Genomic DNA, 23,699 nt, shown 5'->3' with positions numbered 1-23,699 from the left:
GTCATGGTCTTGTGCCAAAGTACATCTCTGACATGTTAGCAACATATGAACCACCTGGAGCTCTGAGAACCTCAGGGAGTGGTCTCAGAGTCAGGACCAAACATGTTGAAAGTGCGCTTCAGTTTTATCCTCCTAAAATCTGGCGGCGACTTCATGGACTTGGCTTTGAAAATGTTCCCTCCGAGCTAACGAAGCCGATCGCTTGGTTTTACTTCCTTTCTAATTCCGTGGAGTCTCGGTGTGCGATCAAGAGCGCAGTGCTGTTGGAGAACAACATTTGATGTTGCAGTTTCATTTTGAACGTGCAGCTGGCATCCTTACGTCAGCTGCTGGGACTGAGAGTTAGCATGCAGCAGGCGGGAAAGCTGCAACAACTTGTTTATAAAGTCTTTAGTTTGTTGACTGGGATGCTCACTCATCCTTTATTTAACTGCTAACTTTGTTAGTGATTCAATAACATCAATACTAGCTCAAATGTTTTGTCATCTCATCCAATCGATCGCTGCCTGAGTTGACGATGAGGCACAAAGATTGTGTTAGATGTGAGGTATCGCTCCTCTTTATTTTTGTTGGCCAAACTGTTGCACTGAAGTACATGGTCCAGAACGTAAATGACCGCCATAACCACAACACCAGGGGGAGCTCTACAAACCACGTCAAACCCAGATTCCGGTCTAACAAAGGTCTTAAAGGCCTACTGAAAGCCACTACTACCGACCACACAGTCTGATAGTTTATATATCAATGATGAAATCTTAACATTGCAACACATGCCAATACGGCCGGGTTAACTTATAAAGTGCAATTTTAAATTTCTCGCTAAACTTCCGGTTGGAAACGTCTATGTATGAACGTATGCGCGTGACGTCAATAGTTAAACAGAAGTATTCGGACACCATTGAATCCAATACAAAAAAGCTCTGTTTTCATCTCAAAATTCCACAGTATTCTGGACATCTGTGTTGGTGAATCTTTTGCAATTTGTTTAATGAACAATGAAGACTGCAAATAAGAAAGCTGTAGGGGGGATCGGTGTATTAGCGTCTGGCTGTAGCAACACAACCAGGAGGACTTTGACTTGGATAGCAGACGTGCTATCCGACGCTAGCCGCCGACCGCACGGATAATCGGGTGAAGTCCTTCGTCCTTCCGTCGATCGCTGGAACGCAGGTGAACACGGGTGTTGAGCAGATGAGGGCTGGCTGGCGTAGGTGGAGCGCTAATGTTTTTATCATAGCTCTGTGAGGTCCCGTTGCTAAGTTAGCTTCAATGGCGTCGTTAGCAACAGCATTGTTAAGCTTCGCCAGGCTGGAAAGCATTAACCGTGTAGTTACATGTCCATGGTTTAATAGTATTGTTGATCTTCTGTCTATCCTTCCAGTCAGGGATTTATTTATTTTGTTTCTATCTGCATTTAAGCACGATGCTATCACGTTAGCTCCGTAGCTAAAGAGCTTTGCCGATGTATTGTCGTGGAGATAAAAGTCACTGTGAATGTCCATTTTGCGTTCTCAACTCTCATTTTCAAGAGGATATAGTATCCGAGGTGGTTTAAAATACAAATCCGTGATCCACAATAGAAAAAGGAGAAAGTGTGGAATCCAATGAACCAGCTTGTACCTAAGTTACGGTCAGAGCGCAAAAAGATGCGTCCTGCACTGCACTCTAGTCCTTCACTCTAACGTTCCTCATCCACGAATCTTTCATCCTGGCTCAAATTAATGGGGTAATCGTCGCTTTCTCAGTCCGAATCGCTCTCGCTGCTGGTGTAAACAATGGGGAAATGTGAGGAGCCTTTCAACTTGTGACGTCACGCTACTTCCGGTACAGGCAAGGCTTTTTTTATCAGCGACCAAAAGTTGCGAACTTTATCGTCGATGTTCTCTACTAAATCCTTTCAGCAAAAATATGGCAATATCGCGAATTGATCAAGATACATAGAATCAGAATTCACCGCTGATTGTAAATAATGTCACCCCTGATTGTAAATAATGTAAATAATTCAATGTGATTATCTTGTGTGATGACTGTATTATGATGATAGTATACATGATAGTATATATCTGTATCATGAATCAATTTAAGTGGACCCCGACTTAAACAAGTTGAAAAACTTATTAGGGTGTTACCATTTAGTTGTCAATTGTACAGAATATGTACTTCACTGTGCAACCTACTAATAAAAGTCTCAATCAATCAATCAATCAATCAAATCACATAGAATGGATCTGCTATCCCCGTTTAAATAAAAAAATGTCATTCCAGTAGGCCTTTAACTCATTCTCCTTCTATGCCACATCAATATGGAATGCACTCCCAACAGGTGTAAAGCTCTATCCTCCTTCATATATATATATATATATATATATATATATATATATATATATATATATATATATATATATATATATATATATATATATATATATATATATATATATATATATATATATATATATATATATATATATATATATATATATATATATATATATATACACACACACACACACATACATACAGGGTGTCCACAAAGTCTGAGTACATGGTTAAAAACACATACTTTTTAAAAGAAAACAATTGTATTAAATTCTAATGTCAATAATATTTTCAACACACTTTCCGTGATTTTCCATTGTGTTCACTGAACAACACAAAGTCTTTAGTAAAATTTATATTTTCTTCCAATTTATCTGAAAACCATTCGCACATCTTTACTCAGACCACACACACACATATATAAAGATTACAAATATAAATAATACATTTATAAATAAGAAAAATATTATATATATTTATTTTTTTATACATGTTTTATGTATTTTTTTGTACTTAATTTTTGCCATGTACAATCCATAATTAATTGATAGTTAATTTGCTTGTATGTTTGTAATCATGAAAATCAATAAAACATATTAATAACATAAAAACAGTATGTCAACAGTGTACAAATATGCATGTTTACACGGCAAAAAAACGTCTTCAATAGGAGAGATGTCGAATGAGGAAGTGCAGAGTACGCTTAGCTCCAGCTGTGGCCAGCTCAAAGTTGGAAGCAAACATGGCGCCCTGTAGTCACGTGAGTGCCTTTTGACCAATAATTTAGGAGATGGTTTGAAACCGAGTTCGCCGTACTCTCTTTATACACGATTCTGAGCATTTATTGATTACTCCAAAACTAGATTTATACTATGGAAAATAACTGCCAGATTAATTATGAGGGGCATAAGATATATAAAAATAACTACAATTTCAGTCATCAGGTCCTTTAAGAATGAACTGCCAAATACATACAACAAGGTCTTCACAGATGAGACACTTGAGACCTACAAGCAAAGACTCAAAGCCTGAGCTACCTGCCTGAAGAAGTACACAACATGGGCCCAGGTACAATAAAATGGTTCTAGTTTGAGTACAGTAATGCACCCTTCAATGAGCAATCACCAGCATTGTTAATCATTATTGGCGGCCTCTTGTGGACATAACACAACATTACAGCTTGTTGGCAGCCCTGGTCAATTACAATTTTGCCCATGCTTCAATGTACACAAAATGAAGCTTAAATGTGCTGTAAAAAGAAGCCCTGCCTTCTGTTTCTCATGAAGTTAGCGTCAATCAGACAGCGTGTCATGAAGTCATGTTCCACCTCTTAAAAAGACAAACTTTGAGCGGGCTGTACAACAGTATTTACTCAATGTGCAGGTCAAGCTTCAAAGTTTGCTTCGTCTCTGGGGGACATGGCAAATATTGACCCGGGAGTCTTGCGTAGATTCTAACCTGCAGTTACCAGCCCTGCTGTCTTTCCCCCCAAAGTAGCACAGTACGTTTGGTTGTAGGACGAAGATAAACGATGAGGACCAGGCTTCTCCTTTTTCTTCTAGTCGGTCTTCTGGGCCTTCAACTGAGCCGCTGCTTTGAGTTTGTGATAGATGGGGAATGGGAGGACGACACGGTGAGTCAGCTTCAAGAATGTTTCACAAGAATATTCATCATATTACTCATGTGTTAAACATCTCAAACGATTTGTCTACTATTGTTATTTTTATATGAGCAATGTCACTGCTTTCTTTCACCAGCCAGATATCCAGAATCATGGTGACAGACACAAGGTGGGAGCATTTCTTTGGCCTTTTAAGTGGCGCCGTATGGATCACCTTGTTAGCTAACAAGCTTTGTCTCCGTCTCCCAACATTTGTAGTCCTATTTAATGTCTTGAACTAAAAGTCCACCCAGAAGGGTCAATCAACTTTGTAAACTGTGTCTGATAGAACTCGATTACAGTCGGTAGTAAGTGCATCGACAAACAACAAAGACATTTGCATGTTCTTGATGACTAATGTGTGTGTTTTCAGAGAGCGATATTGACCAGTGAAGAGCAGGAAGACTTTGAGGTATGACCCTCCACTTGTTGTTTTAAGCTGTCTCCACTGTGACAGAGTTCAACCTTATCTAACTAAATCAATAAGTTGTTGTTTGGAGAGATTCCCCTGACTGACAGGCTATTGACCCGGTTCTTGTACAAGCACCACGTTCTAGGTCCAGACCGTTAACGGATGGCTAAATGCTCAGAGGCCAGGAGAAACCGAGTAATCTAAACCCTAAACCTTAAAGGGTCTATTGAATCTGAGGCCCAATTCGGACAGTTTTTAACCATGTAAATACTCAAAGCAGAATTTTATTCCTGACTTCTTAATCAGTCATTTCCTGCTCAGGCCATCCGAGGAGATGACATCACCGTCAAGAGTTACAAAGTGGAGAGTCGAATCACGTCGCGATTCGCTCACACCACTGTCCGAAGTTCGGTGGTCAACTCTGGCTCTAAGGCCCAAACCATTGGCTTCAACGTGCAGATCCCCAAGAGGGCCTTCATCACCAACTTTACAATGTGAGGCCACGCTGCACCTTAGAGACAAGTCTCCCACTAGAACACACTGTTGTTGATAACTGTCATGTTTTTGTGCTGCAGGAACGTCAACGGCATCACATTTATAGGCTCCGTTAAGGAGAAGACGGTGGCCAGGAACCTTTATGCTCAAGCCCGAGCCAGAGGCAAGGCCGCCGGCATTGTCAGGTAGTCTGCCAGGTTCCTCTCAGATTGAACGCATATGTACAACAGAGGAGGCTAAGAATGTTTGGGCACAACAGGGCCAACTCTCAGGACATGGAGACCTTTAAGACAGAGGTGCACGTCCCCCCTGGTAGCAACATCGAGTTTGAGCTGCACTACCAGGAGATGATGCAGAGAAAGTTGGGCTTCTATGAGCACTCGCTGCACCTGCAGCCTGGCAGACTAGTCCCTCAGTTCCAGGTGACTATTTTTAGTGCAAAAAAGCAACGTCCTCAAGCTAACAACCGTGAGTTTTGTCTTCAGGCGGATGTCTACATCTATGAGCCAAAGGGAATCTCCAAGTTGAAAACAACAAACACTTTTGGCGAAGATTTTACAAACCTGGTTAAAGTTACACAGTCCCCTGAGAAGGTAAGACTTTGCACTCTGGAAAATTTGGACACCTCCTAACTGTTGTTTGCCCCCCGCCCCAGGCTCACGTGGTCTTCAAACCCACCTGGCAGCAGCAAAGGAAGTGCGACACCTGCAACGACAGCGCCATAGACGGCGTCTTTACTGTCAAATATGACGTGAGCCGGGATAGCAATGCTGGTGAGCTGCAGGTAACAAACAGTCGCTCACTGTTTTTGACACAGCGTTAAAAAAAACAAGACTGATCAAAGGGTCTCACCAGGTCTCGGACGGCCACTTTGTCCATTTTTTCGCCCCGTCCGACCTGCCACCGCTCCCTAAAAACATCATGTTTGTAATTGATGTGAGCGGGTCCATGTGGGGTGTCAAGATGAAGCAAGTAAGTGATGAACCGGTGCCACTGTGTGGTGGTTCTGCAGAATAGCACTACCTTTTGAGCTTCTCTCTTTCAGACGGTGGAGGCCATGAAGGCCATCTTGGACGGCCTCACCATCGACGACCAGTTCAGCATCATTGACTTCAACCACAACGTGCGCTGCTGGAGTGAAGACATGCTCCCTGGATCCTCCATACACATTGCAGATGCCAAGAAGTACATCCAAAACATCAAACCTGTTGGAGGTACTCATAAAAGAGTATGGACTGGGATTAGGGTTGGGTATCGTTTGAATTCGTACGATTCCGATTCCTTGTTTCGATTCCGATTCCTGACGATTCTCGATTCCGATTCTTCTTGTACCATGCCGGGATCAATGTGTTTGACAGGTAGTCCCTGGAAGGTGGTATGTATTTTGGGTTGAGAGTTTTCACCATATCCCTGCAAACATAAACAAACATGTAATGTTGCTGTTACTGTTTAGCCCAGTATCAATTAGCTTAGCTCTAACGTTATTGCTTAACTAACCTAAATGTTGGAGATTCCACCTCTTGAAAGGGATGCAGTCTTTTGACTATGTGTGCAGTGACCTTTCTGTGGCACTCTTCCGTCTGTGGCACTGACATCTTCCCCATTGCCGCTACGGTGAACGGAGTACACTGAGCAGATCGCGGAGCCGGGCTAGCAGGTTGTAAATTGTTTATGAAAAAATATGCGGGCTAATTTGTTAGTTGCCTCAACGTTGGCGCAAAACACATTATTTATTGCATATATATTGTTTTACTTACCGGATTCGGACTGCAGTGCAGTCACCGAGGTGCCAGGCTGGGCGTCGGAGCCAGAGGAGGACGGTCGGCGCAGCGCGTCAAAGACAGGACACGCATTTATTTGTACTCCATGAACTCGGAGGTGCTTCATCATGTTCGACGTGCACCCTCCTAAGCACGAAACAGTCCTTTCGCACGTGTTACATTTCGCCGATATTTCATTTTTTTTAGTAAAATAAAGCCACACTTTCGACCGCCGACGCCCGCTATCCATGCTTGACTGACTTGCTCGGCTACATAGGCTCGGCTATGCTAACACTTCCGGCGGTGGGCGCTTCTTCGTTGGTGTTCAGCGGCTTCTTCTTCCGGTCAGCGGACTTATTCTTTTTTTCCGGTCGGTGGACTGGGTATCGAAACTAGGAATCGAAATTTAAACTTTTGAACGATTCCGGGAGAATCGGAAAGTTAGTCCCGGTTCCAATCAATACTCGATACCCAACCCTAACTGGGATAGAAAGCCGGTTGTTCAAAACTTATCTTTGACCCCAGGAACCAACATTAATGAAGCACTGATGAAAGCGGTGCAGATCCTGGTGAGAGCGTCCAATCAGGGGCTCATCGACCCTCGCTCTGTCTCCATGATCATTCTGGTGTCTGATGGGGACCCGACCGTGGGTAAGTCTAACATGGTTGATCAAAGCTTGTCCTTTAAGCAACTCGTCAGGACGACAACGGTTTTGCAGGGGAGATAAAGCTCAGCAACATTCAGAAGAATGTAAAGAAATCCATGAGGGAGGACTTCTCTCTCTTCTCTTTGGGAATTGGCTTTGATGTGGATTACGACTTCCTGGAGCGCATCGCCATGGAGAACCGTGGCAGTGCACAGCGCATCTTTGCTAACCACGACGCTGCCGAACAGCTACGGGTTGGCCGCCTTCCTTTAACATTTGAATAACAATATCCAGCAGAGGAATACGTTGTGGTCATCTACGACTGGGCAGTTTTCAACTATTTCCACGTGTTCCCTTACCGCCTGCAGACGTTCTACAGCCAGGTGGCCAACCCTCTCCTGCGCAAGATCACGGTCCAGTTCCCAGAGGACTCTGTTTCTGACGTCACACAGAACCAGTTCGACAAATATTTTGGGGGCTCTGAGCTGGTGGTTGCTGGCAAGGTGTTGCCCTCCGAAAGCGACAAGCTAAACTGCTTTACCACCGCATCGGCTGTGGGCGACACACACACACACACAAACACGTCACTGGGGCGCGAGCGTTAAGCCTCCCTTTAACCATTTAATCTTACCCTGCAGGCCATGCTGGACATAACTCTGGAGACAGAGTCGGACACTTCCACACTGGACGAGGAGCTGGCCAAGCAGCAGCACTCATTCACGGGCTTCGCCAGGCAGATGTGGGCCTACGTCACCATCAAGCAGATGATGGGTGAGAGGTGAGCCTCAAAGACAGTGACATTTGGGACAAAATAATACTACGTGAGACCATTTTGGGGGACACAAGTGGAGAACAATGCTACCTTTTTTTCCCTCCACTTTTTAGGTCTTTGGCAACAACGGCTACCAAAAAGAGGAAGATCACACAGCGGATCCTGGCACTGGCCATAGAGCATCAGTTTGTCACGCCTCTCACGGCCTTGCTGGTGGAGAGCGAGGACACCAATGAGAGGCTGCTGGCCGATTCTCCCAAGGACCCCAAGCATGGATGCTGCTCAGGTGCCTGAAAGTGTAAAGCAGGGCTATACAACTAAATTGATAAGGGGAGCACATTTCCCCAAAAAAAGCCAAAGACCTGGGGGCAGGACTTCTCTCTTTACTATTAGTCTTATTTTGTATATACCGGAAAAATACTCAGCGTCTTTTATAGACATTTGACAATTTGCTGCAAAAATGTTTCCCTACCAAGTTTTGAACGAAACTCGGGGGGCCGGTATGGTGTCACTCCCGATACGGATTGTTTACGTTCAAAACAGAGGTACTTTTCAAGTAAATGTTCACCAAGTGTAAATGTGTGCAGGAGGAATGATGGGAGGAGGTATGAGAAACCCCGGTTTGGCTCCAGTGCGCCTCGTCTACCAACCTCCCCCCTGGGTCCAGATGACCACGCCGGCCCCGCCGAGCCCAGTTGAGAAAGGACCAGAAGAATGGACGCTGCCAAAGCAGGTCAACTTAGGTACTGCACAGAAAAACAATGTTGGAAATATTCTTTTGAACAAGAGTTAAACATGTTTTTTATTTCTCAGTGGACAACGACCCACACTTCATAGTGCACCTGCCCCAAAGCAACATGGACGTATGCTTCAACATTGACTCCCAACCTGGACACATCCTCAACCTAGTGACTGACAAAGGCACAGGTAACATACACCTCTTTGGCTGCTGCTCTTATTGTGAAAGTCTAAGTCTGACCTTCCTTACAGGTGTGGCAGTAAATGGTCAGTTAATCAGCGGCAAAAAGGTACACAATGGCAAACGAAGCACCTACTTTGGCGTCATCTCCGTCTACTACCAGCCTGATGGCGTCAGCATTACTGTGAGCACAGATGCCATTGCCTTGACCGACGGGAGGAACAACTACACTTTCACCTGGGGCGCCACGGCCGACATCGTACAGAATGGGTGAGTCCCTGCGGCCCAGCATAGAGCGTCAGGATGGATCGTCAAGTTTGGTCTGGCTTTTTTTCCCCAGGTTGAGGATCTCTGTCGTGAAGGACTCGAGCGTCTCCATCACCATCAACAACGGCATCCAGGTGATGGTTCTGCTGCACCGCGTGTGGAAGAAACACCCGGTCAACGTAGACTTCCTGGGCCTCTACCTGCCCAACGACAACCAGTACTCCACTCTGGTCCATGGACTCATAGGTACAACCTCTCTTCAGCACATGAACCTCTTTAAGCTGCTTTGGTAATGGCGATGATTTAAGCTGTTAAAACATATTGGCACTATAGTGACAATATATAGTTACTATAGTTTAGTGACAATATTTGGATCAGTCTTATTTGCAAATACATAAACATTTATTGTAGATGTTTAACTGCAAAAAAAGCATGTTTGCCTGGACATACTGCATGTAGCATGCACACCACAAGATTGTTTTGTGTACGTGGTCCCTCAGGTCAGTTCTCCAATGAGCCTCAAGTGAACGTTTACGACATCCATAACGGCGCCGACCCCCTGAAGAAGGAGGCCACCATGGAGGTGAAGGGCAACCAGCTGCAGGTCACCAGGTTAGTTATTCCTTATGACAGTGCGGCTATACAAGCCAAGTTCTTCACTAAATGGCGCCATCTGCTGGCTGTTCTTGTCAGGGGTTGGCAAAAGGATTACCGGCGGGACAAGCGACTTGGATCAAACGTCTACTGCTGGTTCGTACACAACAGCGGGAAGGGCTTCATCAACGGCCACTACAGCCACTACATCGTCCCCGACCTCAACAGCTTCCTATGAATGACTTTTTCCCCTCTACATTTTCATTTATCTGTCAAAAATTCATCTGAATCAAAATCAGTAATGTAAAGTTTGATTTGATTGTGATTTAAACAACAAAATGCTTGCTCCATAATGAGGAAATGTCTATAAAAGTGATACAACTCTGACATAGTAGAGTCCTTCAGTGGAAAAAAAAAACGAAAGTTGGTTCATGCCAGCTTGGAGAAGTCCTCGTAGGCGACCTCCACTCGCTTACCCTTCTGTGGACCCTGTTGACAACAAAACTTGGTTTTAGAAAGCAGCGGCCGCCAAACACCAATCAGTAAGGTTGTGAAGGGCACTGAAAATAAATACTACTCATAGCGTGCACTGAGGGGTGGTGCTTGGTATGTAGACCAGGTGGAAAACAATGCAATAAAAGATGTCCTTCACTCTTTCAATGTGTCACCAAGCTTTGATGTCTCGGGATGGGAATTGATCATATTTTTAAAAGTCTGATTCCATTTTCGATTCTGCTGAACAATTCGGTTATTTTTCAATTTTTATTGAGAAACAAGGATAACATTGATTAACTCCTTTTTTTTTGTTTTGAAAATGACTACAATATAATAATAAAAAATATTACACTGTAGGAAAAAAATAAAATACAACATAAATTATTCTGTGACATTTAGGGCTACAACAACTAAACTGATTAGAGTACTTGTTTAATGGACTGTAACTAGGGGTGTAACGGTACACAAAAATTTCGGTTCGGTACGTACCTCGGTTTAGAGGTCACGGTTCGGTTAATTTTCGGTACAGTAAGAAAACAACAAAATAGAAATTTTTGGGTTATTTATTTACCAAATTTGCAAAATCTTCCACCAAAAATATTTTTATTAGTGGAATATTTGATGTGAAGTAATGGGAACCTTGGATAGGTCAATAATTCATAATAACATTGATTTTGATTCAATATTATGTTTTGAGCAATGACAATTTTAAAAAAAAACAGCTTTGTTTTATTAGTCAACATTGCAACTTTTTCTAAATTACATTTAACCTTTAAGCTTTTTTATTTCACTTTTGTTATGTTTTTGTTTATTTTAATAGTATTTTTAGAATGTGCCGTGGGCCTTTAAAACATTAGCTGTGTGCCGCAAATGGCCTCCGGAGCACACTTTTGACACCCCTGCTATAGATAATAAAAAATTAAATGTGATAAATCTATGGATGAAAAGCAGAGCCTGGCGACGCATGCGCGTTTATCATAACTCTCTCTGTCTCTCTGTCTCTGCCCCTCCCTCACCAATGCTGCTGCACACACAATTTGTTTTGTTTTTAACCCCTTCTTAACCCTGAACGTACATTGAAAATACACGCAACCCTAACTCAAAATGCCGGACATTTGAGGCATTTAAGAAACTCCGCCCTGACAGCTCCGCAAAAGAGTCCGGTGAAAAGAGGACGTACGGTCAGTCTATCGTAGCCTGTTAGCATCTAGCATGCCGTGTGTTGTGCCTCGGTGTGCATTGTTACGCTACTTAATATGTCCGTGTGGAAACTCGTTCGGTACACCTCCGAACCGAACCAGAACCCCCGTACCGAAACGGTTCAATACAAATACACGTACCGTTACACCCCTAAGTGTAACTAATACAAATTTTTTAAAATCGGGACTATTTGCAGCTTTAAATCGGCAAAAATAATTTCCACAGGCCGCTGCAATACAGCGCACATGAGATCGGTGGTACGGTTGCCATGACCTTTATGGCGGCGAACAGCACAGTTTTCCCCTGTAATATTTTTAATGCACACGCTAAAAGTGAAACTTCAATGTTGATAAAGTGCATTTACTAGGAAAAAGTAATGCCGGTTATAGTGAGCAGAACAATCATTGTAAGACATGGAGGAGGCAGGTTTTACACTATAGGTAATGTTAGTTATTTGCAGTATTAACAGCAGACGACGTGCTGGCATGAGATTCACTTCTGGCTTGTAGGGGACCTGAAACGCGTCATTCATTCAAAGTTACCACATTCCGTGTGTGCCAATGCTTCTGGTATTTCCTCCTTTTGAGGAAATATCCGTTTTGCAAGGATGGCAAGTTGCCCTGTTTGTGTCACTTTGTGCCATCATGCACGCCCACAGGAATCTTTAAAAAAACTGGCCCAGGAATCGAAACATTGGGAACCGGTTCTTGTTGGGATTGCTTGGGAGAAAGCCGTTCCGAAAGAGTGGGTTAATTTCACCAGCAGCCACTAAGGGGCAATACACATTCTAATAAACATTCCGTTTACAACTTGAGAACGTTTGTGTCCTGAGAGGTGTGAACAAAATGCAGTGTTTCCCACACATTCATTTATTTGTGGCGGCCCGCCACGAAAGAATTATGTCCGCCACAAATTTAAAAAAAAAAATATATGTATATATTTTTTTTGTCCCGTTCAGCTTCTCAGGCAAATCCTATAGTTGATGTAGATGCCCATATAGGCTGTTCAGATTTACTTTACAAAAGAGAAGTGTAGGATGCTTCTCTTGTTGCCTTATTTGTATTTGACTTTATTAAATATATTTATATTAGAAACACAACATGTGTATATAACAAAGGGTGCAAAGTCTGCAGGCAGTAGGAAACACATGGTTAAGTGTAGGGAGTAAAACTGATGGCAGTCTAAAGTTCAAGATTTTTGGAGCTTTTTGTTCAGTGGATCAGATGTTTGATAAAGCTCTGTGTCTATCTACCACCACTACTGTTTTCTGTTTATTTGTTACTGACTGTGGCAGGACACCTCTGCCTCTGTTTCACTTTATGTTGCTGGTAAATAATATGGTTGTAGTAGTAGGCTAAAGTTAAATTATTTAGTATGCACTAATTAAAGGGGCAGAGCTTTAAGAGACATTTTAGCTTTTATATTTTATAAGATATATTTTTTGAAAGAACCACAATAAATATATTTCAGTGAATAACTTATTGTTCAAATCTGTATATAAATATGTACATAAAGTGTTGTAATTATATTGTAAAATGGATGGATATATGGATGGATGGACGTTTAAAATAAAACTGTTATTAATTAGTAAGTATACATTTTTTGAGCCTTTTTAGAGAAAATCATATCATTGTAGTAAATTATGCAAATTAATCGATGTCATGGTGACCACGCCCCCACCGCCACAAGTATCTTGGCAGTTTATGGGAAACACTGAAATGACACGTACAGAATCAAGCGTGAGCGAAGCACAGAAGTTCTTCTCGTCGATGCCCTCCAACACAGCCTCTGTGTCTCGGTGGTTTCCGTTTAGGATCATCACACGTTTTCCTGAGGGGCGTTGGACAATTTCATGCAGTCACTGTTGTTAATAGTATGAAGAGTCCGTTTGTGTGCACAGTCGTACCTGGTGCAGGTATGACAGTTTCCACGTGGTTCTGGTCCAGCTTCAGTTTGTCTCCCGAGTCGACCATCTTCACCACTGCCGTGTATTTCTCTAGCACTTCCTGCAGCGGAGCAGAGCGGTCACAAGGTGCATCTTGACATGGGCAAAAAACATCGGACGGGTGTGGTTACCATGACGACGGCCTTCTTCTTGTGATACTTCTCTCCCAGCCTCTTGGTGACCACCTTGACAACAATGTCGGGCTGCAACCAGTTGTCGGTCCTGACGGGCTGCTGCTTCTGCCGCATTCGCTCTTCACTCTGAACGACAACACTGGCTCAGCCACGCATTTTACGCAGAGACAGACAAGACTCTTACCTCGATGATCTGCTCCAAGGCAGACTTCTTCTTTTTGTCTCTCGACTCGGAAGCAGAGGACGTGTCTTTCCTCTTAACTGACGAGGACGCCTTCTTCAGCGCGCTGGAGGCCGCGAGAGAACTAGGAAATGGACGTGAAGACGTGCATTTAAAAAAAAAATAAAATCAGATTATTCACACCTATTGAATTTGGATTACTCGCTATTAATCACAGTAAATTAAGATTTTCATTGTATGGCAAACTGTCTGTTTAACTGTGCATATGTCGATAAACAATCTTGAATCTTGAATAAATTACTTGCTTACATACTTTAAAACCTCTAAAGTAGGCCTGGGCAATTATTTTGACTCTGGGGCCAAATTTAGAGGGAAAAAAAGTGTCTGGGGGCCGGTATATCTATTTTTAGGAACACTAATACAAAACCTCACAATAATGTCTGATTGAAAGCTAAAAACGTTATGACAGACCGCCTTAAAAAACGGACTGGAATTTAAATTTTTTTTTACTGAATGAGACACCCAGAAGGTACATGAAAATAATGTGGGATTTACAATATTAACTATGAAGGACAAAACACTGAATATTAACATATGAAGGTTACACCCCCTCTCCATCGACATATTTACAATCAAGCGAAACGCAACAAAAATGCACTAAACACAGCGAAATATGAACACGAAGGGTAAAAAAAAACCCACCTACGATCTGATATAATATCACTTTTCTTGCAGAACTTCGTTGCAAAAATCTCCTTCTGCGTCTGTCCCTGACACCCACATTTCAGGCTGGCCGCTCTGGAAACACTCTGTGGAAACGCTCCCCACCCACACTGCTTGGTGCCTCGTCTGAGCTGCTGTGACTTAGATTACCATAGTAACTAATGAGATTACCACCGCCGCTCCCAGTCTGTGCAATGCTCTCCCTGACCACCTGAGTGCACCACAGACTGTGGATGCTTTTAAAAAAGGCTTAAAAACCCTTCTTTTAAAAAAGCCTTTTTTTTTTTTTTAGATATATGCGTACTAGTTCTAGCTATTAGGCTGTTCTAGTTATTATTTGTATTTATTTGTATTATCTTTATATTTTTCTTATTTATTTTTTTTAATTTTTTAATACACTGTAGCACTTTGAGGTTGTTTGCTCAATTATAAAGTGCTTTTTACAAATAAAATCTATTACCATAGTAACTAATTATATTACCATAGTAACTAGTAATGCATGCAAAAGCGCCAGATTCCAATCATTGAAATACTTTGTATAGTTCAAGACTTACAGTCATTTGAAAACATCACTGCACATCATAATGGCAGCTACACTTTCCATCTTAAAAATCAGAAAAAAATTATTTGGGAATGTCTGGCAGGCCAGAATGAAAACCTTAACGGGCCGCATGTGGCCCCCGGGCCTTAATTTGCCCAGGTCTACTCTAAAGGCTTAGTGGCCACATGCGTGGACAGCACCTTTCAGCTCTTATTTCCAAAATTGTGTACACTACTGAATTGGGGTCTTATGGCCGCTTATGTGGACACTTATACTGCCATCTGGTGGTGTCAGAAGAGTATAACATACAATGGAATTTGGAAAAAAAGTGTAAAAACAAGAATTAGCATGTCACTAACCATGAAGTACACGTTTGTGTACTTATGGACTAAGTACATCATATCAAAAGATGATTCTTAGTTTTTATTCAAATTAGGGTCCAGTAATCCCAAATAGCAAAGAGAAATAAAAAAAGCATGTAAAAAAACAGCTTGGGCCATAAGAGGTTAAATTAACCTAAAAAAAAAGTCTCCAATATTTGGACACAAATTACTGACTGTACAGCAACACCCGCTGCCTTTCAGGTAACTATCCATCGTTAAAGGCCTACTGAAAGCCACTACTAGCGACCACGCAGTCTGATAGTTTATATATCAATGATGAAATCTTAACATTGCAACACATGCCAATACGGCCGGGTTAACTTATAAAGTGACATTTTAAATTTCCCGCTAAACTTCCGGTTGAAAACGTCTATGTATGATGACGTAAGCGTGTGACGTCAATGGTTGAAATGGAAGTATTGGTACACCATTGTATACAATACAAAAAGCTCGGTTTTCATCGCAAAATTCCACAGTATTCTGGACATCTGTGTTGGTGAATCTTTTGCAATTTGTTTAATGAACAATGAAGACTGCAAAGAAGAAAGTTGTAGGTGGGATCGGTGTATTAGCGGCTGGCTGCAGCAACACAACCAGGAGGACTTTGACTTGGATAGCAGACGCGCTATCCGACGCTAGCCCCTGACCGCACGGATGATCGGGTGAAGTCCTTCGTCGCTCCGTCGATCGCAGGAACGCAGGTGAGCACGGGTGTTGATGAGCAGATGAGGGCTGGCTGGCGTAGGTGGATAGCTAATGTTTATAGCATAGCTCTGTGAGGTCCCGTTGCTAAGTTAGCTTTAATGGCGTCGTTAGCAACAGCATTGTTAAGCTTCGCCAGGCTGGAAAGCATTAACCGTGTAGTTACATGTCCATGGTTTAATAGTATTGTTGATTTTCTGTCTATCCTTCCAGTTTATTTATTTTGTTTCTATCTGCAGTTAAGCCTGATGCTATCACGTTAGCTCCGTAGCTAAAGTGCTTCGCCGATGTATTGTCGTGGAGATAAAAGTCACTGTGAATGTCCATTTCGCGTTCTCGACTCTCATTTTCAAGAAGATATAGTATCCGAGGTGGTTTAAAATACAAATCCGTGATCCACAATAGAAAAAGGAGAGAGTGTGGAATCCAATGAGCCAGCTTGTACCTAAGTTACGGTCAGAGCGAAAAAAGATGCGTCCTGCACTGCACTGTAGTCCTTCACTCTCACGTTCCTCATCCACGAATCTTTCATCCTGGCTCAAATTAATGGGGTAATCGTCGCTTTCTCGGTCCGAATCGCTCTCGCTGCTGGTGTAAACAATGGGGAAATGTGAGGAGCCCTTCAACCTGTGACGTCACGCTACTTCCGGTACAGGCAAGGCTATTTTTAACAGCGACCAAAAGTTGCGAACTTTATCGTCGATGTTCTCTACTAAATCCTTTCAGCAAAAATATGGCAATATCGCAAAATGATCAAGTATGACACATAGAATGGATCTGCTATCCCCGTTTAAACAAAAAAAATGTCATTTCAGTAGGCACGCTCAATATGAATTGATTTATCTGCAACTATACATGATTAATAAGATATTTTTGTGACAAATGCCCTAGAATGCACTAATGCTGAGATGGATGTAACACCACTATGAAACACTAGGGGGAGGACACCTGCACCGTACCTTGATGTTGAAGGCCCGGCTGATGATGCACCACTGGCCATATTAAAAGCAACTGCAAGAGGAAGAAACACAGAAGCGTAGTCACGACCTCATGATGTATTACTGGCACTACTTGACAACAGAACTCACTTTTTTCCTCTTCGTTCTCTCGCTGCAGCTCGGTATAAACGGGATCTTCCTGCGGGGAGAAAAAAGACGTACGTGTTGTGACATTCCGGCAGCAGCCGTTGCAGCGTTCCTGCAGGGACTCACCTCCTCCTCCTTGGTGCTTAGGCCTCGGCGGACCTGGTCCTCGATGAACTTGGCGCTCCTCTCTACGTCGTCCAACTCGTGCTTCTTCCTCTTCGCCAGCTCCTCCTGGCGGCGGAGGGTCTCTGGGTCACGGTCGATGTACTCGATGTACCAGCCTTTCGGCGTCTCGTCCACCTTACACAAACCTGACATAAAGCATTAGTGACATTCCTCCTCTACTAGATTGAATGAAATTCATCCGTTGGTCCACTCACGGAGCGTGTGATACAGACCTTGCCTGCCCAGCCATTTGGTGAAGACGGTGAGCGTCTCCCAGCGCGTGGCATTCATGTGAATGTGCTCGCGGTCGCTGATATACTCGTTGTACACAATGTTGTTGTGCACGCGCTTGGTCCCTGCACAAATATTATTGCAGAGACACGACTGATGTCACTGCTGTACACAGAAATACTTCCATGGGTGCTGGCCAAACTCACCGAAACGCCTTCGCAGCAGATCAAGAAATCCAGTTTTGAATTCACTGTTGCGAAAAACATCAATTTGTGAGGTATTGCCATTATCAAAACTTAAATTGTGAGTTGACTTTTCTAAAAAAAAACTTGCATTTTCCAAACTGATATAAAAACATGTCCACTGCAGAGGACACTTCAGAAAGTAAAAGTTGAAAAGACATGGCCTAAAAATATCGAGATATTAATAAAAGGCAATATCGCCCAGCCCTAATTAGAACATTTGAGAAGTATGTTTATGTTCAATTCAGTGATTCCCATAAACTGCCAAGATACCTGTGGTGATGGGGGCGTGGCCACTATGACATCATCGAGTAGTTTGCATAATTTACTACAATGATATGATTTTCTCTAAAAAGGCTCAAAAAATGTATACTTACTAATTAATAATAACAGTTTTGTTTTAAACGTCCATCCATTTTACAATATAATTACAACACTTTATGTACATATTTATATACAGATTTGAACAATAAGTTTTTCACTGAAATATATTTATTAATTGTGGTTCTTACAAAAATATATCTTATAAAATATAAAAGCTAAAATGTCCATTAAAGCTCTGCCCCTTTAATTAGTGCATACTAAATAATTTCTTTAGCCTACTACTACAACCATATTATTTACCAGCAACATAAAGTGAAACAGAGGCAGAGGTGTCCTGCCACAGTCAGTAACAAATAAACAGAAAACAGTAGTGGTCAAATACAAATAAGGCAACAAGAGAAGTATTCTACACTTCTCTTTTGTAAAGTAAATCTGAACAGCCTATATGGGCATCTACATCAACTATATGATTTGCCTGAGAAGCTGGACAGGACAAAAAAAATTAAAATATTTTTTTTTAATTTGTGGCGGACGTAATTCTTTTGTGGCGGGCCGCCACAAATAAATGAATGTGTGGGAAACACTGCAATTACAATAAGTGTGTTCATCCTAAACATTCCTGCCACTTCATTTTACGTACGTTGAAGGTTTTTTTCCCGGACATAAATCGCAATAATATCGTACCGTGGCCTTAATACCCTGATAATATCGTATCCAGAGGTGGGTAGTAAGGCGCTACATTTACTCAGTTACATCTACTTGAGTAACTTTTGGGATAAATTGTACTTCTAAGAGTGGTTTTAATGCAACATACTTTTACTTTTACTTGAGTATATTTATAGAGAAGAAACGCTACTTTTACTGCGCTCCATTTATCTACATTCAGCTCGCTACTGATTTTTTTCGATCTGTTAATGCATGCTTTGTTTGTTTTGGTTTGGCAGACAGACCTTCAAAGTAGGATCCATCACATGCCTGCGTTTCACCAATCAAATGCAGTCACTGTTGACATTTGACTCCGTTTCACCAATCAAATGCAGTCACTGGTGACGTTTGACTCCGTTTCACCAATCAGACAGAGCCAGGCGGTCACATGATTAACTGCACATAAATTTTCAGCTGCAAACAACAACAAGTTTAAGCTTACATGAACTCAACGTCAAATTTGAGGAAGCACATGGCGGTAAATAACGTTAGTAGATATTTTGGCTGTCACCGTAGGCTGATGTTAGCTTCCCTGCTATGAATCACTGTCAAATGTACATCGTGTGGGGACATTTATTAACGCACTGCAGCCTCATAGACACACACACACACACACACACACACACACACACACACACACACACACACACACACACACACACACACACACACACACACACACACACACACACACACACACACACACACACACACACACACACACACACACACACACACACACACATGCATACAAACACCAATCAGAAGTAGGGCTGCAACTAACGATTAATTTGATAATCGATTAATCTGTCGATAATTACTTCGATTAATAATCGGATAAAAGAGACAAACTACATTTCTATCCTTTCCAGTATTATATTGAAAAAAAAACAGCATACTGGCGCCATGTTCTTTCAACTTGCCAAATAAAACAAGGAAAATGTTACAAATGTAGCCGAGTGTCCTGGGTTCACATATTCTGTGTACTGATAGAATATAATAATAAAATAATAAATGGGAGTCATGAGAGCAGGTCCGGTCTCCACCACTTCTTTAATGTCATCTTCCACACCTCCTTCAACAACCCACACTTATAGACCTCTTACGTCACAGCCCTACGGCAACTCTGGAGGGACAACACTCCTCCTTACCTAACACACTCCGGTAACTTGGGACACCCTGAACTGTTTGTTACACAAAAATGCACACCTTTGACACCCCTGCTATAGATAATAAAACATTTTATGTGATAAATCTATGGATAAAAAGCAGAGCCTGGCGACGCATGCGCGTTTATCATAACTCTCTCTCTCTCTCTGTGTCTCTGTCCCTCCCTCACCAATGCTGCTGTTTGTTTTGTTTTTAACCCCTTCTTAACCCTGAACGTACATTGAAAATACATGCAACCCTAACTCAAAATGCCGGATATTCGAGGCATTTAAGAAACACCGACCGACCGGACAGCCCCGCAAAAGAGGACATGTCCGGTGAAAAGAGGACGTATGGTCAGGACCTAGCCCGTTAGCTGCTAGCAGCGACCGGTTTCACCGGACATGTCCTCTTTTGCTAGCATGCTAGCAGCTAACGGGCTAGGATAGACTGACCATACGTCCTCTTTTCACCGGACATGTCCTCTTTTGCGGAGCTGTCAGGGCGGAGTTTCTTAAATGCCTCAAATGTCCGGCATTTTGAGTATTGTTTACACAACGTGCGGTACGCTACTTAATATGTCCGTGTGGAAACTCATTCGGTACACCTCTGAACCGAAACGAAACCCCTGTACCAAAACGGTTCGATACAAATACACGTACCGTTACACCCCTATTATTTTGATTAATGTTTCTCAGCTGTTTGTAAATGTTGCAGTTTATAAATAAAGATTAAAAAAAAACGTAGCCTCAGCGCATGCGCATAGCATATATCCAACGAATCGATGACTAAATTAATCGGCAACTATTTTTATAATCGGTTTTAATCGATTAGTTGTTGCAGCCCTAATCAGAAGTGCACAGTGTGTTCCCAGGTGCAGCCCACACCTATCAGTTTATGGTTTGCGTAAAGGCTAACTTGTTATTTTCCTTTGTAATCTCTGCCTACTGAGCCTATGGTGCTGTTAAGTTATTGTGGCTCAATTTGCCTTCATTTTTTTATGTTAATGTATTATTATTTAATATATATTATTGTTTTAGTTGCTTAAGAGATATTCCTGGGTCTGAATTTGCTCATTGCTATTTTTATGTTTTTGTGCATTATTTGTTGCCGTCATCATTAAACGAACAGGTTACTCATCAGTTACTCAGTACTTGAGTAGTTTTTTCATAACATACTTTTTACTTTTACTCAAGTAAATATTTGGGTGACTACTCCTTACTTTTACTCGAGTAATAAGACTCTAAAGTAACAGTACTCTTACTTGAGTACAATTTCTGGCTAATCTACCTACCTCTGATCGTATCGTATCGTTACATCCCTGCTAGCTAATGATATCAAGCAATATGAGCATTGTCATGACATGAGAGCAAACATGGATTTCATTGTAGACTAAGGTTTGGTTAGTCCAGTGTTTAAAGTTAAAGGTGTTTAATACGTGAAAGATTGTCATAATAGTGTCTCATGTAAACTTACTTAGAGAAGAAGTCCATAAACTTGTGAGGGCTCTCCGAGGCGAGCAGCAGCTGCCTCTGGTGGGACTCGGACATGCAGTGACATTTAAAGCCATTCTGACACAACAAAGAGGAGATATTTTAGTCAGAGATTTTGACACCAAGATGATCGAAACCAGCAGCTAGCACAAAGCTAGCACAAAGCTAGCACAAAGCTAGCCCGCAGCTAGCACGCAGCTAGCATGGACGACTCACCTCATCTCGGCATTGCTTCTGACACATTTGACAATACCACCTCAGCTTCTGCAGACCTTTGGATTTGATCCGGTTGCTTATCGCCTTGGGCGAGAAAAAGTCGGCTTTCCCCATTTTCGGGCCTGGTGAAAACCCTCACAAAACAAGGTGTTATAATCTCGCGAGATAACGGAAGTCACGCGAAACCCCGCGCTGCTTTCAAGACCATGGGAAAGTTACCTTATCAGGACGATAACACATCTCGTTATTAAACCACTTAGATCAAATTATTTTTTATTGATATGAGTGTAACCGAGGGTTTATATATGTCACATATACTGTATAAAACAACAAAATAACAAACACAGAGGCTCCAGTTTTTACACGAGGACCACTTTATTGCGTTTGTTTTCAAAACTCCGCTCCACCGCAACGTATCACGTATCAAAATAAGAGCTCAAGGCATATACAGTTTAACAGTTTATAATAGGAACTTAACATCACAAAGAGGCAAGTTCATAAAAATAGGTTACATTAGCATAGGAGTGTATAAATACATAAAAAATCAGAATGTGGAATCAGCAATAACTTTAACTTTAATAAGGTTTGTTAACCTTGATTTGTAATTTGCTTATTTTTTTCTTCATTTTGTCAAAATTAATTTTACACACATTTGACAATACCACCTCAGCTTCTGCACACCTTTTGATTTTATCCGCTTGCTTATTAGTAGAAAAAAAAATCGTCGTTCCCCATTTCGGCCTGGTGAAAATCTCACAAAACAAGGTGTTATAATCTCGCGAGATAACGGAAGTCACGCGATACCCTGCGCTGCTTTCAAGACCATGGGAAAGTTAGGATATCAGGAAGATAACACATCTAGTTATTAAACCACTTAAATCAACTTATTAGCCTCTAAATATTCATTTTATGGAGTAAAATGCCCTTGTTAATCAGTCACATATATATATTTTATTGATATGAGTATAGGAGTGTATAAATACATAAAATAAACAGAATGTGGAAACAGGAATAACTTTCACTTTAATAAGGTTTGTATACCTCGTTTTGTAATTTGCCAACTTTTTCTTCATTTTTGTCAAAATTTATTTTTCCACACATTTGACAATACCACCTCAGCTTGTGCAGACCTTTTGATTTTATCCGCTTGCTTATCGCCTTGGGCGAGAAAAAGTCGGCTTTCCCCATTTTCAGGCCTGATGAAAATCTCACAAAACACGAGATTTTTGACAAAATATGAAAATAAGTGAAAAAATTTGGTTCTTTTTTTTAAATTTATTTTTTAATAAACCTTTATTTATAATATGCAACATTTACATACAAGCAAATAAATAATAATAATCAAAACAAGTAGAGAAACAGTACAAAAACAGTACAAAACAGTGCCAGGGGGTTAGAAATCGACTTTTTAAAATGTATTTAAATTTTATAAACCTTTATTTATAAATGTAAGGTTTGGTTCTTTGTGCGACTTTCGCATGCCAGGTGTTATAATCTCGCGAGATAACGGAAGTCACGTGGGAAAGTTAGATAACAAATCTAGTTATTAAACCACTTAAATCAAATTATTAGCCTCTAAATATTCATTTTAAGGAGTAGATGAAGAAAATTCAACAAAAACCAGACTGCCACTGTTAATCAGTCACATCATATGAGCGTAGCAGTTTAAATACAGAATAAATCAGAATGTGGAAGCAGGAATAAGGTTTGTATACCTCGATTTATTATTATTCTATCTTCATTTTGTCAAAATTATTTTTCCACCAGGTGGCAGGATGTACCCACTAGTTGACTGTTTTCATCATTTCCTACCACAAATATCCATCCATTTCTACCACTTCATTTTATTTGGAAAGCCTGGAAATAACATGACTCAAAGTAGTGTAACTTTTCTTACTAAATATATTCTGTCTTTCTATTTTGGGAGAAAAAGAAAAAAT

The 23,699-nt window shown here is 41.5% G+C and overlaps 2 protein-coding genes across 2 annotated transcripts; one reads left to right on the top strand and one right to left on the bottom strand.

Annotated features, from left to right (window-relative positions):
• The first annotated feature begins 3,694 nt into the window (after window positions 1–3,694).
• Window positions 3,695–10,501, top strand: itih2 (inter-alpha-trypsin inhibitor heavy chain 2). Its single transcript, XM_062066325.1, has 21 exons — window positions 3,695–3,952; window positions 4,077–4,109; window positions 4,353–4,391; window positions 4,713–4,885; window positions 4,967–5,071; window positions 5,146–5,308; window positions 5,372–5,479; window positions 5,542–5,670; window positions 5,742–5,858; window positions 5,932–6,100; window positions 7,172–7,297; window positions 7,366–7,547; window positions 7,662–7,847; window positions 7,932–8,071; window positions 8,179–8,351; window positions 8,653–8,808; window positions 8,879–8,992; window positions 9,056–9,254; window positions 9,325–9,497; window positions 9,752–9,863; window positions 9,945–10,501. Exons 1-21 carry the CDS (start codon window positions 3,851–3,853, stop codon window positions 10,081–10,083), a joined length of 2,838 nt encoding a protein of 945 aa, XP_061922309.1. The 5' UTR covers window positions 3,695–3,850; the 3' UTR covers window positions 10,084–10,501.
• Window positions 10,254–21,944, bottom strand: kin (Kin17 DNA and RNA binding protein). Its single transcript, XM_062066326.1, has 12 exons — window positions 21,760–21,944; window positions 21,527–21,621; window positions 17,837–17,880; window positions 17,633–17,755; window positions 17,361–17,545; window positions 17,238–17,286; window positions 17,109–17,160; window positions 13,804–13,924; window positions 13,617–13,745; window positions 13,447–13,546; window positions 13,270–13,370; window positions 10,254–10,334 (listed from the first exon to the last, which is right to left on the bottom strand). The coding sequence occupies exons 1-12, from the start codon at window positions 21,871–21,873 to the stop codon at window positions 10,275–10,277; spliced, it is 1,173 nt and encodes a 390-aa protein (XP_061922310.1). The 5' UTR covers window positions 21,874–21,944; the 3' UTR covers window positions 10,254–10,274.
• Window positions 21,945–23,699: the final 1,755 nt, after the last annotated feature.

The sequence above is a fragment of the Entelurus aequoreus genome, linkage group LG12, assembly GCF_033978785.1.
Source record: "Entelurus aequoreus isolate RoL-2023_Sb linkage group LG12, RoL_Eaeq_v1.1, whole genome shotgun sequence".
Taxonomy (NCBI): domain Eukaryota; kingdom Metazoa; phylum Chordata; class Actinopteri; order Syngnathiformes; family Syngnathidae; genus Entelurus; species Entelurus aequoreus.
The sequence above is the reverse complement of the archived record's forward strand: the minus strand, read 5'-3'. Positions and strand labels throughout refer to the sequence as shown.